The following is a 14006-nucleotide window of genomic DNA, read 5'->3' on the forward strand; positions in this document are numbered from 1 at the left end:
GTCACCTCTTCTTTTTATACTGATAAAACCTTAGGCTGTCTCAGGACTGTGACTTGAAAGAAGTCCTGGGATTTACATATTAATCAAAACCTATGTCCCCATTCTAAGTGATTAAAGACATAACAGCACTCTAAGTTTGTTCAATACATCGCATCAGTTATATGACACTTTGATCTTTTACGATAAATTCTACGTCCTATGATCCTGGCCCACTAGTTACCTGATGAAGGAGCAGTGCCCCAAAAGTTTGTACTTTCAAATAAACCTGTTGACTATAACCTGGTATTGTATGATTTTGAACTTTGCTAAAATATAGTTAGCTGAATCAATATTATTTAGTTTTCTAATCGTGTTGTGACAGATCCATATATTACAAATATTCTCCAAACCTATGTAATCAATTGCTGTATCTTAATTCAGCGGATTGTGGAAAGAGTCCATTTTTTTCTCCCATGATGTGGAGGAGCCAGTGTTGGACTGGGGTGGACCAAATTAAAAATCTCACAATGCCAGGTTACAGTCCAACAGATTTATTTGGAAACACAAGCTTTCGGAGTGCTGGTCCTTCATCGGGTGGTTGTGGTGTATAACATCTTGTAAATTGGTATAAATTCTGTGTCTTACGCTCTTACACTCCGCAACCACCCGATGAAGGAGCAGGTGCTCTGAAAGCTAGCGCTTTCAAATAAACCTGTTGGACTACAACCTGGTGAGGTGTGATGTTTAACTTCTTTCTCCCAGCATCTGTATATTTCTATCCAAACAATGAATACAATTTGATTTATATAGTACCTTTTAATCTTTAAAAAAATCTTCTGCTACTTAAAGCTAGTCAAATTATGACCTTTACCAAATTAATGCTCAAGTCCACCACCTTCCATAATTCCAGACCTGGAAGTTTGGCCCTGTAAGTGAACTGAGCAATACTGAAAGTGTTGTTTTGGTGTGTTTCAGTCTTCTGATTTTCATATAAGCAGCACAAATTATAACTATTTAAGCAGTCCAAAAGATCAGCACTTTCTCTGCATTTTCAGCAGCTTGGACTCCAGTTTCCTATAAGCTTTAAAATACCAGGTTGGTTCTTGCTAAATTGTGTTCACAGCTGACTGGCTGCGAGAAAGCTAATGCCTTGTTAGGTACTTATGTATAGTTTCTGCTAAATTTTCAGTGCTGAAATAACTTTATCTAAGTTGAAGGTTTATGTTCCTTAAGTAGTGGGCGGCACGGTGGCACAGTGGTTAGCACTGCTGCCTCACAGCACCTGTAGACCCGGGTTCAATTCCCGACTCAGGCGACTGACTGTGTGGAGTTTGCACGTTCTCCCCGTGTCTGCGTGGGTTTCCTCCGGGTGCTCCGGTTTCCTCCCACAGTCACAAAGATGTGCAGGTCAGGTGAATTGGCCAAGCTAAAATTGCCCGTAGTGTTAGGTAAGGGGTAAACGTAGGGGTATGGGTGGGTTGCGCTTCGGCGGGTCGGTGTGGACTTGTTGGGCCGAAGGGCCTGTTTCCACACTGTAAGTCTAATCTAAGTCTAATCTAAGTCTAATCTACTGTGTTGTAAGTGTTTTTCAAAACATAAATAACAGCTGGGAAATTCTCAATAGCTGGAGGCAGTGTGTGTTTGGACGAGATCAGGCAAGATCATTTTAACTGCTGTGTTTAGAGCTGGTGAGCATAGTTCTTTTAAAAGTGCAGCAATGTATGTTTTTCTGGAGCAAATTAGATTGATGGACTGTTTTGCAGGCCTGAATCATTTGAGTTGCAGACAATGTTTTCTAGAGATTCTTGCCAGTGAGGTGATTTATTAGATCAAAAAATAATACTCAAATGCTGCATAGGTCATTTCCAGACAGTTGTCCTTCCCCTGTCAGTCACTTACTAATTCCACTGATGATTTTTCATGAAATCCCAGTCATTTCAGTATGTAGCACTGTGGCAGTTTGTTCTGTACTGCTTATGATTTTTGGATAGGATTGGTAATCCAAAATGAAAGGCAGATTGCTTGACCTGAATTATACTTTGCATCATTGTGTCCCAATTAATTATATAGATTTCTAAACAACGATTGATTATTCCATTTTATTTGTGGATAATAAACAGAAGAGTTTAGAAATGAAATGGGGGAATAGATTCTCGGGGTAAACATTACTAGATTTATTTTGTAGTTGTATGGAAGTTTGGAATGAAACTTGACTATCGATGTAATCAAACATGTGCAGTTGAGCATGTGAACAAATTTGCTCCTTGTTGTCTTTTCCATCTGATACAGTTGATACTTTTCTCAATAAAAGCTGACTTTTTACTGCTCTTGTTTCTTTAAAAATCATGCTTCTTAAGATTATGACTCTTGGATCCTGATTGCTCTTTAGAAATGTTACTGTTGTACTTTAGGTAATGTTGTAGCTAATTTATACAAAGCAGCAGTGTGGTAATGATGAGAACGAGAATGTTAGCATTGAAATTTTTTCTTTAATTTAACGTAGAATGTCTCTGGCTGGCCAGCATTTATTGTTTATCCCTAGTTATCCTTGTGAAGATGGTGGTGAACTGTGTTTTTGAACCCCTGCAATCTGTGCAGTCAGTAGACCCACACTGCCCTCAATGAGGGAATTCCAAGAATTTGATCCAAAAACAGTGAAGTGATATATTTCCAAGTCATGATAGTGAGTTGCTTGCAGTGCAGATGGAAGTGGTTGTGGATTTGGAAAGTGGTGTCTAAGGATCTTCAGTGAATTTTTGCACTGCATTCTGTCAATAATACACACTGCTGCTACTGACCATTTGTGGTGGAAGGAGTGGATGATTGTGAATGTGGTGCCAGGCATATCATCACACTCATGATTTGTGCCAAAGAGATTGGACAGATTTTGCAGACTCACTGCAGTGTTCCTATACTCTGACCTGCTATTATAACCACTATTTTCAGGTGGGAAGGCCAGTTGAATTTTGTCATCTAAACCTCCAGGAGGATGATATTAAGAGTTCAACATTGGTAACACCATTGAATGTTATGGGGCAGTGGTGTGATGGTCATTGTCTGGCATTTGTGTGGTGTGAATGTTACTTGCCAGTTGATAGCCCAGGCTTGGATATTGTCCAGGTCTTACTGTACTTGCACATGGACTGCTTTGGGATCTGCGGAGTTATGCATGGTGCTGAATGTTGCAATCATCAGCAATCATCCTCACTTCCTACATTCTGATGGTGGGGAAGCAACTGAAGATGGTTGGGCCTAGGATACTACCCTGAGGAACTCCTGCAGAGATAACTGACCTCCAATAACCACGATCATCTTTCTGTGTACCAGGTATGACTCCAACCAATGGCGGATTTGCCCCTGATTTCTATTGACTGCAGTTTTGTTAGTGCTCCTTTATGCCACACTTGATCAAATGCGGCCTTGATGTCACTCTCTCATCACCTCTGGAGTTTAGCACTTTTGTCCATGTTTGAACCAAGATTGGAATCGAATCAGGAACAGTGTGGCCCTAGTGGAACCCAAACTGGGTGACAGTGAGCATGTTACCACTAAACAAATGCTGCCTGATAGGACTCTTGATGACACCTTCCAACACTTTGTTGCTGATCGAGAGTAGCGTGATAGGATGGATTTGTCCTGCTTTTTATGTACAGGAAAAAGCTGGAAATCTTTCCTCTGTCCGGTAAAACTTATTGGAACAACTTCGCTATGGGAGTGGCAAGTTCTGGAGCATGTCTTTAGAACTATTGTCAGAGCCCATAGCCTTTGCAATATCCAATGCCTCCAATTGTTTCTTTGATATCATATGGACTGAGTCAAATAGGCTAAGACTGGCATCTGTGATGCTGGGGTCCACTGGAGGAGGCTGTGATAGATCATCCACTTGCCACTTCTGGCTGAAGATTGCTGCAAATGCTTCCCTTATGTCTTAGGTTGATGTGTTATGCTCTTCCATCATTGAGGTTAGTGATATTTGTGGGGCCACCTCTAGTGAGCTTATAATTATCTGTCCCCAGTCATGATTGGATGGCACAGGACTGCAGAGCTTAGATGTTGGGTGGTTGTTGAGTCGCTTACCTCTGTATCACTTGGTGCTTACAAGAAGTCCTGTTTGGTAACTTCACCAAGTTGATACCTCATTTCTAGGTATGCCTGATACTGCTCATGGCACACACTCTTGCATTCTCTGTTGAGCCATTAAACTTTAAGATCAGTCTGTGGAGTGGGCCTCAAACCCACACCTTCTGACTCAGGATCAAGTGGGAGTGTTTTGTAATGTTAATTATGGGCTAAATGTTGATCAGGACTTGTATGCTCACCTGGATTGTGGCATAGGTGTTTAATGGATGGTCGTCTTGCTTGTGCGATGTACACCTGCACCATTGCACTTCACTTTACATATTAACATATCTCTTGAACTCCAAAGAATTTGGGGCTGACACAGTGCACTCGTACAGAATTTGCTATTGTGTGGTTTCTTGCCAAAATATGTTGCTCGGTCTCTACTATTGTTAATACTCAACCTCTGACTTATTTTCATTTGTTTACTATCTTTCCAAGACTTCACCCTTCTATATGTTCTGTTCCTCCCTGTACTGATATTGTCCAATACTAACCATGCTAATAATTCCTTAGTTTTTCAGTGATTTCTTTCAGATTTCACTACTTCAGTTCTATCACTTCTGTTCTTCTGAGTACATTTTAATTTTCATGCTATTCAATAAATAAAAATCCCCTTGAAATTTTTTTTTTGTTTTTGCTTCAAGACCAATCGTAGTTACTACTATTCACCTTTGTTCCATGTTCTACGTTCATCAATTGTCTTCATGATCTGCTTTGACAGCATTGTTAAAACTCTTCCCACAAAGTTGTTGAGGCTAGATCAATTTGAAATTAAAAATTACAGGTTGATTATTCTTAAGGAAGCTATTAAGTATTACAGAAGCAAACTGGGTTGATGGAATTGAGGTATAGCTTAATTGTGACCGAATTGAATCATGGGGCTGAGTCCTTGCTCTTTTTTTTCTGCTGTCAGCTGATGTTTGCTCATGGCTGAAATATTATGAAACACATTACCTACCTTTGTTGATAATTGTGACTGAAATGTGTAACTATAATTTTATATATGTATATTAAAATATATTATCGTTTTGAACATAACTTTTAGAGTATAAGAAAAGTTAGATTTGTGATTCTGGTTCTATGAAGGTTTTTAAATTGAGACAGAAAGTGATTTGGAACAGTGGATTAGCTACATAAATCCCATGTTCGCTTAGAATTATGAATTCCTTTGGATACCAATGGTGTTAATTGAAGAACCGTTAACCTTTTAAGACAAAGAAAGGGACTGGGGCCATCAGTAGTCAGAAGAGTCAGATTTTTGTTTAGAACATGTTTATGTTAACAAAGGCATGTTAGTTTATGAAATTTTCAAGGCGTCAAACCTGAAAGGAGGGTTAGACGATCTGAGCTGGAAGAGAGCATTTCTAGGTCCTAAGAACTGGAAAGAAGTTTTCTTGGCTTTCAGAACTGAAAATTACTGCAGGGCATCAAAACTGGAAAGAATCAGTTATGTAACAAATTAAATAGTAATGACAGGAGAGCTATTTGACTCGGAATGAATAACTGTAAAGTATAGTACTAGGAAGGGGGCTGAAACTTTGTTTTATTTATGTTAATATCTTTCTAAATTCCCCTTTTTTTTCCTGTAATAAAGTTGTGTTTGTCTGTTAAAGAACACGGATAGCCTCATGGATGTGTTCAGTGACTAAACACCACTGAAACCAAAAGAAAAATATAAGCTTAAGATCTATCAAACCAAGTTTTACCCTGGAATCTGACTTTTCAAGTTTGATCATGAGCCGGGATCATAACCTAGTGATCTTGCTAGATTGATTGTAGTGTATTCATTTCCTTAAACTTTCGTGTTTTGGTTTGAATTAAATTGGGAGTCTCTTCACAAAGCATTGCATGCAGCCATCAGTTTAGTACAAAAATAGTAAGACATAGAATGTTTGCTGCTCAAAAGGTGGCCATTTGGCCAATCATGTCCATACTGTCTGCCAGCAAGAGGGACTTGGCACTTTCCCTGTGTTTTCGACATAGCTTGGCAATTTTCTTTCTCTTTTGATGGCTCTCTAATTCTGATGTGTGATTCATCTGTTCTTGTTTCAGCTTCCCAAATGTCTCAAACAACAATATCAGGCTCTGCTGCATCTCTTTGCCAACCATCCCTTGGGGAATCTCCATCAATAACACCAAAAGGTAAGTTAATTGCAAGCATGAAAACTTGTGAAATATGTGAAGAGAAAAAGATTACAAGTGAGAAGTGTCCATCCCTTTCAATCAGAAGGCAGGGAAGTTACAAAGGGCAGCAAAAAAATGGCATAAGAATTGAGCACCCATACTTTGGTTCTGTCTTCATAAAACAGGTTGCAACTTATGTCACAGAAACTTTAGCAAACCTGAGAGGGTGAAATTGGAAAAAAAAAATCCGTGTCAGTTCAAGAAAAGAGTGCTGAGGAATTTAATGGTGTTAAAAGCTGACAAATCACCAGGGTTGATAATCCTTCCAAAATGGAAATGGCGTCCAGGGTCTTCATAGTGAGAGGCTTAGGTATGGGAGCAGTGTTGTTTTGCTGCACTTTGAGTTTTATGTGCAGTCTCCTTATCTGAGGAAGGATGTTCTGGCTCTGGAGGAAGTGCAACAACGGTTTACCAGATTCATTTCTCAGGTGACAGAACTAATTTATGAAGAGAAATTGGGTTAGTTAGGTCAAAATCCACTAGAGTTTGGAAGAATGAGGGAGGAGCTCACAGATGCCTATAAAATACTATAGGACCAGATGGGGTTAATGTAAAAAGGATGTTCATGATGTTTGGGGAGACCAAAACAAGGGGTCACAGACGGAAGGTATGGGGAAAGCCATTTGGGAGTGAGTTGAGGAGAAATTGCTTCACCCAAATAGTGATGAACCTGTGCAATTTTCTGTCTCAAATCATTGAATATTTTCAAGGAGGAGTTCGGTATAGTTCTTGGGGCTAAAGAGATCAAAGAGTATGGAGAGAAAGTGGGAAATGGGTACTGTTGATCAGCCATGAATATAGTGAATAGTGGCGCAGGTTCAAATGGCACAGTGGTAGATTGCTTTCTTATATTCAATGCTTCTAATATTCTATAGACTCGTGAGCAAATTCTAGAGATGGAGGGTGGTAAATGTCATCAGACTATTTAAAAAGAGGGAGGAAAACCGAATTGAAAACCAGTTAGGCAAACATCAGTAATGGGAAAAGTTCTTGAGTCAATTAGAGAAGACATGATGAGGGAATCATTTGCAATATTTCGAAGTTTACTAATGACATAACTTGGGGGAATCGAGGTTTGACGACAATGCAGGGAGGTTTCAAGGCAGTTATTGAATTATTAAGAAGGGCAAACTGCACGATGTGGCTAAATGTAAAGTTATAAAATTATAAACAGAAAGAACTTATTTAAGTGGTGATATCCTTGGAGATGTGGACCTACAAAGGGATCAGAGTGTCCTTGTACACATTAATGAAAGCAGAAGGGTAGATGCAGTGAACAACTAGGAAGACCAATGCGATACTTCATTGGTGGAGGATTTCACTTCAGAAGTAATTATCTCCTACAACCACTTCCATCAGGCAGAAGATACAGAAGCTTGAACACAAGCCAGCAGGTTCAAGAACAGCTTTTTACCTGCTGTTATTAGACTGTAATTTCAAATAATGTTGATCTTGCCTAGCGCACGTCCTGTGTGGTGTATACTATATGCCTTCTCTATCCAAGGCTTTTTGCCACCCTATGATCTATATGGTCTTGCTTACTATGATCTGCCTGTACTGCTTGCAAACAAAGCTTTTCATTATACTTAGGTACAATTGGCAACAAGTCAAATCAAATCAAACAACCTACTCTAGTCCTGTTTCCTGCAGTAGGCCTTGAATGTTATGACACCGCAAGTCCTCAGCCAAGCAGTTTTTCGAGGTCCTGAGGTTTCTAGCCTCCGCTATCCTTTCAGTCAATGTTTTTCAAATCCTCACCACTTTCAGGGTGAATTTCTTTTTTCTCAAATCCCCTCTAAACTTCCTACCTTTCATTTTAAAATTCCACTTTCTTGTTACTGACCCTTTAGCGAAGAACAGCTAATTTCTAATCACCCTGTCTATGCCCCTCGTAACTTAGTACTTTTAATAAGTCCCCTCAACTTTCTGTATGCCAGAGAAAGCAACTGGAGCTTATCCAGCCTCTCTTCATAGCTGAAATGCTCCTGCCCAGGCAACATCCTGGTGAATCATCTTTGTGTCCTCTCCAGTCCAATTGCATCCTTCCTATAGTGTGATGGCTAGAACTGCACACAGTATTCAAGCTGCGGCCTAACCAAAGTTCTCTACAGCTGCAATATGACAGCCCTGCTTTTGGAATCGATGACATGACTAATAAAAACAAGCATTCTATTTGCCCCCTTAACTACCCTACTAACCTGTCCTGCTACCTTCAGGGATCTGACACATGTACCTCTGTTTTACTGAGCTTTTTGGTATTTTGCCATGCATTTGGACCCAGCACTGAGCCCAGTGGTAGGACACTGTGACTGGAACCCAGTGTACAAACCGCCTTCTATCCCCACCCTCTGTCTCCTCTCACTAAGCCAATTTTGGCTCCATCTTGCCAAGTCACCGTAGCTCCCATGAATGTTTAAGTTTCCCATGTGGGATCTTGACAAAGTTAAATTGGTGAGACCACACCCGAAGTGTTGTGCACTTGCCATAGGGGCAGTGCAGCCGATTTTGAGTAGGATGATAGTAGAGATGGCCAGCTTTTCATATGAGGAGAGCTTAGTTTGACCTGGTCTGTATTTAGGAGAAAGTGAGGACTGCAGATGCTGGAGATCAGAGCTTAAAAATGTGTTGCTGGAAAAGCGCAGCAGGTCAGGCAGCATCAAAGGAACAGGAGAATTGACGTTTCGGGCATAAGCCCTTCTTCAGGAATAAGGAGGGTGTGCCAAGCAGGCTAAGATAAAAGGTAGAAAGGAAGGACTTGGGGGAGGGACGTTGGGAATACGATAGGTAGAAGGAGATTAAGGTGAGGGTGATAGGCCGGAGTGGGGGTGGGGGTGGGGGCGGAGAGGTCGAGAAGAAGATTGCAGGTCAAGAAGGCGATGCTGAGTCTGAGGGTTGGGACTGAGAAAAGATGGGGGGAGGGGAAATGAAAAAGCTGGAGAAATCTGCATTCACCCTTTGTGGTTGGAGGGTTCCTAGGCGGAAGATGAGGTGCTCTTCCTCCAGGCGTCATGTTGCCATGGTCTGGCGATGGTGGAGGCCAAGGACCTGCATGTCTTTGGCGGAGTGGGAGGGGAAGTTAAAGTGTTCACCCACGGGGCGGTTGGGCTGGTTGGTGCAGGTGTCCCAGAGATGTTCTCTGAAACGTTCCGCAAGTAGGCGGCCTGTCTGGGACACCTGCACCAACCAACCCAACCGCCCCGTGTGTGAACACTTTAACTCCTCCTCCCACTCTGCCAAGGACATGCAGGTCCTTGGCCGCCTCCATCGCCAGACCATGGCAACACGACGCCTGGAGGAAGAGCACCTCATCTTCTGCCTAGGAACCCTCCAACCACAAGGGATGAATGCAGATTTCTCCAGCTTTCTCATTTCCCCTCCCCCAACCTTTTCTCAGTCCCAACCCTCAGACTCAGCACCACCTTCTTGACCTGCAATCTTCTCGACCTCTCCGCTCCCACCCCCACTTGGGCCCATCACCCTCACCTTAATTTCCTTCCACCTATCGTATTCCCATCGCCCCTCCCCTAAGTCCCTCCTCCCTACCTTTTACCTTAGCCTGCTTGGCACACCCTCCTCATTCCTAAAGAAGGGCTTATACCCGAAACGTCAATTCTCCTGTTCCTTTGATGCTGCCTGACCTGCGCTTTTCCAGCAACACATTTTGGTCTGTATTTACCAGAATTTACCAGGAACGAATAGTGATCGGATTGAAACACACAAAATTCTACCAAGCGGGGCTGGGCAGATCAGATGCAGGGAAGATATTTTTCCTCATTGTGGAGTCCAGAAACAGGGATCTCAATATCAGGATACCAGGGTTTAAACTGAGAAAACAGACTTAGATTCTCTAAAATTAAACAAGGCAATTAAGGTAAGAAAACATAATCTGTAGGCTGAAAGGTTGTATACAGCAGCAAAAGATAGTTAGAAACTTGACAAATTTTGAGTTCAGTTTAGTCTGAGATTCATCTACAAAGTCACGTCCTGCAGTAATCTTTCATCTGTTTTGTTTGGTTGTGGAAAAGTCCTAACTCTGATGATCTGAACATGTTTTAACGTTATATTAAGTTGAATTATTGAAAATTGTACATGAGCAATATAAGAAACATTATAAATTATGGACAAGGTTAATTCCATTCAGCCCGAATGCTGTTTACCTTGACCAAGTGCACTCAAGGAATCCATTACACCTTTTACCACTCCTGAAGGAAGCTTACGTACTCTCTCAAATCAAACACCTTAGGAATAATAATTTTTCTGGTTGCCTTTCAATGGTAACCGCTCCTTACTGATCTGATATTTATCTTAGTGTTTCAGGAGCAATGTGACAATCTCTGTTTTTATTCTATTAATATACAAGCTCAGTTCCAGGCCTATCTTCTAAAGATATTTTTTAGCACTCTGTCAGCTGTTTTTGAAAGGATGTTTTTGTACATTTTCAGTACTTTTTTTTGGAGTGGAAAATTCTTCTCTAGCCTTGCTTAAGGTGCGTTTGTTTTGAATTTTTAATTCCGTATTGCTGAATGAGATCAGATAACCTGATTAGATCAAAATCATCAATGCCTCCTTGTGCTTTAAACGCAGATTATTTTCTCAATTTTATTTCATCCCACTTTGCGAGGGTATTTTTGCAATTTAGAGCCCAATTTTAAAGCAAAACATCATTGTTTGCTTTTCTCTGACTCCTTCAAATTTCTTATGTACTGTTGGAAAAGGTGTGGTCTTTGCTTCAGAATTCCAACATGCATATTGCAGGGTTTATTGCAGTTTTCCCCCAACATAATGTAACAGTTAGCTACTTTCCTCCTTCATCTTATTGTAAAGATTAAATTGTTCTCTTGATTTGCCCAAGCCGTACAAATTTTAAAAAGTTAAAAATTCAATCCGAGCTTTTGAGATTCAAAAACAAAAACTTATTTTCAACTGAGGAAATCAGGTTGATGTGTTCAAGGAAGCCAATTCCTCCTTGATGTTGTCTCTCAAATTTGAATTTTTTATGTAAGTGACAAAGATGATTGAGGGTAAGGGAGTGGATGTTGTCTCCATGGATTTCACTAAAGTATTTGACAAGATCTGTCATGGTAGCCTCGTCCAGAAGATTAAGTCTCGTTGGGTCCATGATGAGCTGGTAAGTTGGATAGAAAATGTGCTTGGTCAGAGAAGACAGAGGATAGTTTTTGAGAGAGATTTTTCTGACTGGAGGCCTATGACCAGTGGTGTTCTGCAAGGATCAGTGCTAGGACTTCTGTTATTTGTAATATTTATAAATGTTTTGGATGAAAATGTAGGTGGTCTGATTTGTAAGTTTGTAGATGCCAAAAAAAATGGTGGAGTGGTGGATAGTGAGGAAGGTTGTCGAAGGATTCAGCAGGTTATGGATCATTTGAAAAGTTGGACAGTTTAATGTGGACAAGTGTGAAGTCATGCATTTTGGGAGGTCAAATGCAAGATATACGGTAAATGGCAGGACCCTTCGGAGCATTGACATATAGATGGATCTTGAAGTACAAGTTCATAGCTTCTTAAAAGTGCCAACAGAAGTGCATAAGGTGTTAAAGAATATGTGCAGCATGGTTGCCTTAATCGGTCAGGGCATTGAGTGAAGGAGTTAGCAGGTCATGTTGCAGCCGCGTAAAACTTTAGTTCGGCCACTTTTGGAGCATTATGTTCGATCCTGGTTACCACACTCAATGTTGTGGAGACTTTGGAGGGGGTGCAAAAGACGTTTATTGAATGTTATTTGGATTGGAGTTTGTAAACTATAAGGAGAAGTTGGACAAACTGAATTGTTTTCACTCGAGCCTCAGAAACTGAGGGATGACCTGGTAGAAGTTTACAGAATAACGAGAGGCGTGGATAGGGTGGATAATTTGAGTCTTTTTCCAAGGGTGGAAATATCAAATATGAGGGTACATGGTTTTAAGATAAGGGAAAATGTTAAAGGAAAGGCAAATTGTTTCGTGCAGATGGGTGTCTGGAACAGGCTGCCAGGGGAGATTGTAGGAACAACAAGTTTGAGGCATTTACACAGACATTTGAACAGGCAGGGAATAGAGGAATACAGAGCATGTTCAGGTGGGTGAGATTAGTGTATAATGGCATCATGGTCGGCATAGACATAGCCGGCCAAAGGGCCTGTTCCTGTGCTGTACTATACTGTATGCTGTTCTTCCCATGTCCTCTATGCTGAGCTGAAGTTCAACTTGAAATAAATGAGGTCCATTTTGATAAGAATTGGGAAGTCATTTATTTTCTAGGAAGTGCATGTCTTGGTAGGGAAGAGACACAGAAGGATCTTGAAGTACAAGTTTGAAACATGCATGAGTGTTGGAGGATTTGAGCTATGGGAGAGGTTGAATAGGCTGGGGCTGTTTTCCCTGGAGCGTTAGAGGCTGAGGTTTATAAAATCATGAAGGGCATGGATAGGGTATACAAAGTTAAAAATCACACAACACCAGGTTATAGTCCAACAGGTTTAACTGGAGGCACACTAGCTCTCGGAGGTGATCTAACACCTGATGAAGGAGCGACGCTCCGAGAGCTAGTGTGCCTCCAAATAAACCTGTTGGACTATAACCTGGTGTTGTGTGATTTTTAACTTTGTACACCCCAGTCCAACACTGGCATCTCCAAATTATGGATAGGGTAAATAGCCAAGAATTTTTCCTTGGGGTGGGGGAGTCCAGAACTAGAGGGCATAGGTTTAGAGTGAGAGGGGAAAGATATGAAAGAGACCTAAGGGGCAACTTTGGAACCTAGAGGGTGGTGCTTGTATGAAATGAGCTGATAGAGGAAGTGGTAGAGGCTAGTACAGTTGCAACATTTAAAAGGAATCTGGATGGGTATGTAAATGGGAAGGTTTGGAGGGCTATGGGCTGGGTGCTGGCAAGTGGGACTAGATTGGGTTGGGATAAATGGTCTGCATGGGCGAGTTGGACTGAAGCGTGTATTTCCGTGCTGTACATCCCTGTGACTGTGGTGCCACAAGTTAGCAAGGCCGTAAGAAAGGCAGACAACTATCAAAGTCTTTTTTCTGGAGGGAGAGAACTAAAAGTAGGGAAGTTGTGCTACACCTGTATCAAACTTTGGGTAAACCAAAGACCAAAATCAAATGGCATGGGTCGGTTGGAGCAGCAGTTGGAAGCACTGAGGGGCATACAGGAGGCAAAGAAAGTAGGTTCAAGGTGGTGATCATACCACAAGCATGACTAGTTGTGCTGTAAAACAGGGTATGGCACAGTCGAGCAAACAGTTGAGTGGGGCCTCTCTAGTCAGGATCACAGACAGATTTGCGATTTTTGAGAAGATTTGTAGGTCAGGATGCAGTTCAGGTTGTCAGTTTGCTCGCTAAGCTGGAAGATTTGTTCTCAGCCATTCCGTCACCATATCAGGTATTATCAGTGAGCCTCCGGTGAAGCACTTGTGTTCTGTCCCACTTTCTATTGTGTCTTGGCCTGTTAAGGTGGGTGATATCATTTCAAGTTCTTTTTCTCCGAGTTTGGTAAATGGGGTCCAAATCAATATGTTTATTGATGGAGTTTCGGTTTGAATTCCTGGGTGTCTCTCTGTTTAGCCTGTCCTAAGATGGATGTGTTGTCCTAGGCAAAGTGGTGACCTTCTTGTCCTGTATGTAAGGATACTAGTAATAGCTGGTCATGCTTTTTGGTAGCTAGTTGGTGTTCATGTATCCTAATGGCTAGTTTTCTGCCTGTCTGTTCAAT

General features: G+C 41.3%; 1 protein-coding gene across 1 annotated transcript in view; it reads left to right on the forward strand.

Annotated features, from left to right (window-relative positions):
* The window catches only part of mcph1 (microcephalin 1), a 308959-nt gene that overhangs the window by 20365 nt on the left and 274588 nt on the right, over positions 1-14006 (forward strand). The window contains exon 7 of the mRNA XM_060821596.1: positions 6154-6243. Coding sequence (XP_060677579.1) covers positions 6154-6243 — 90 coding nt within the window. The remainder of the gene's footprint in view (positions 1-6153; positions 6244-14006) is intronic.

The sequence above is a fragment of the Hemiscyllium ocellatum genome, chromosome 3, assembly GCF_020745735.1.
Source record: "Hemiscyllium ocellatum isolate sHemOce1 chromosome 3, sHemOce1.pat.X.cur, whole genome shotgun sequence".
In the NCBI taxonomy this organism is placed as follows: Eukaryota; Metazoa; Chordata; class Chondrichthyes; order Orectolobiformes; family Hemiscylliidae; genus Hemiscyllium; species Hemiscyllium ocellatum.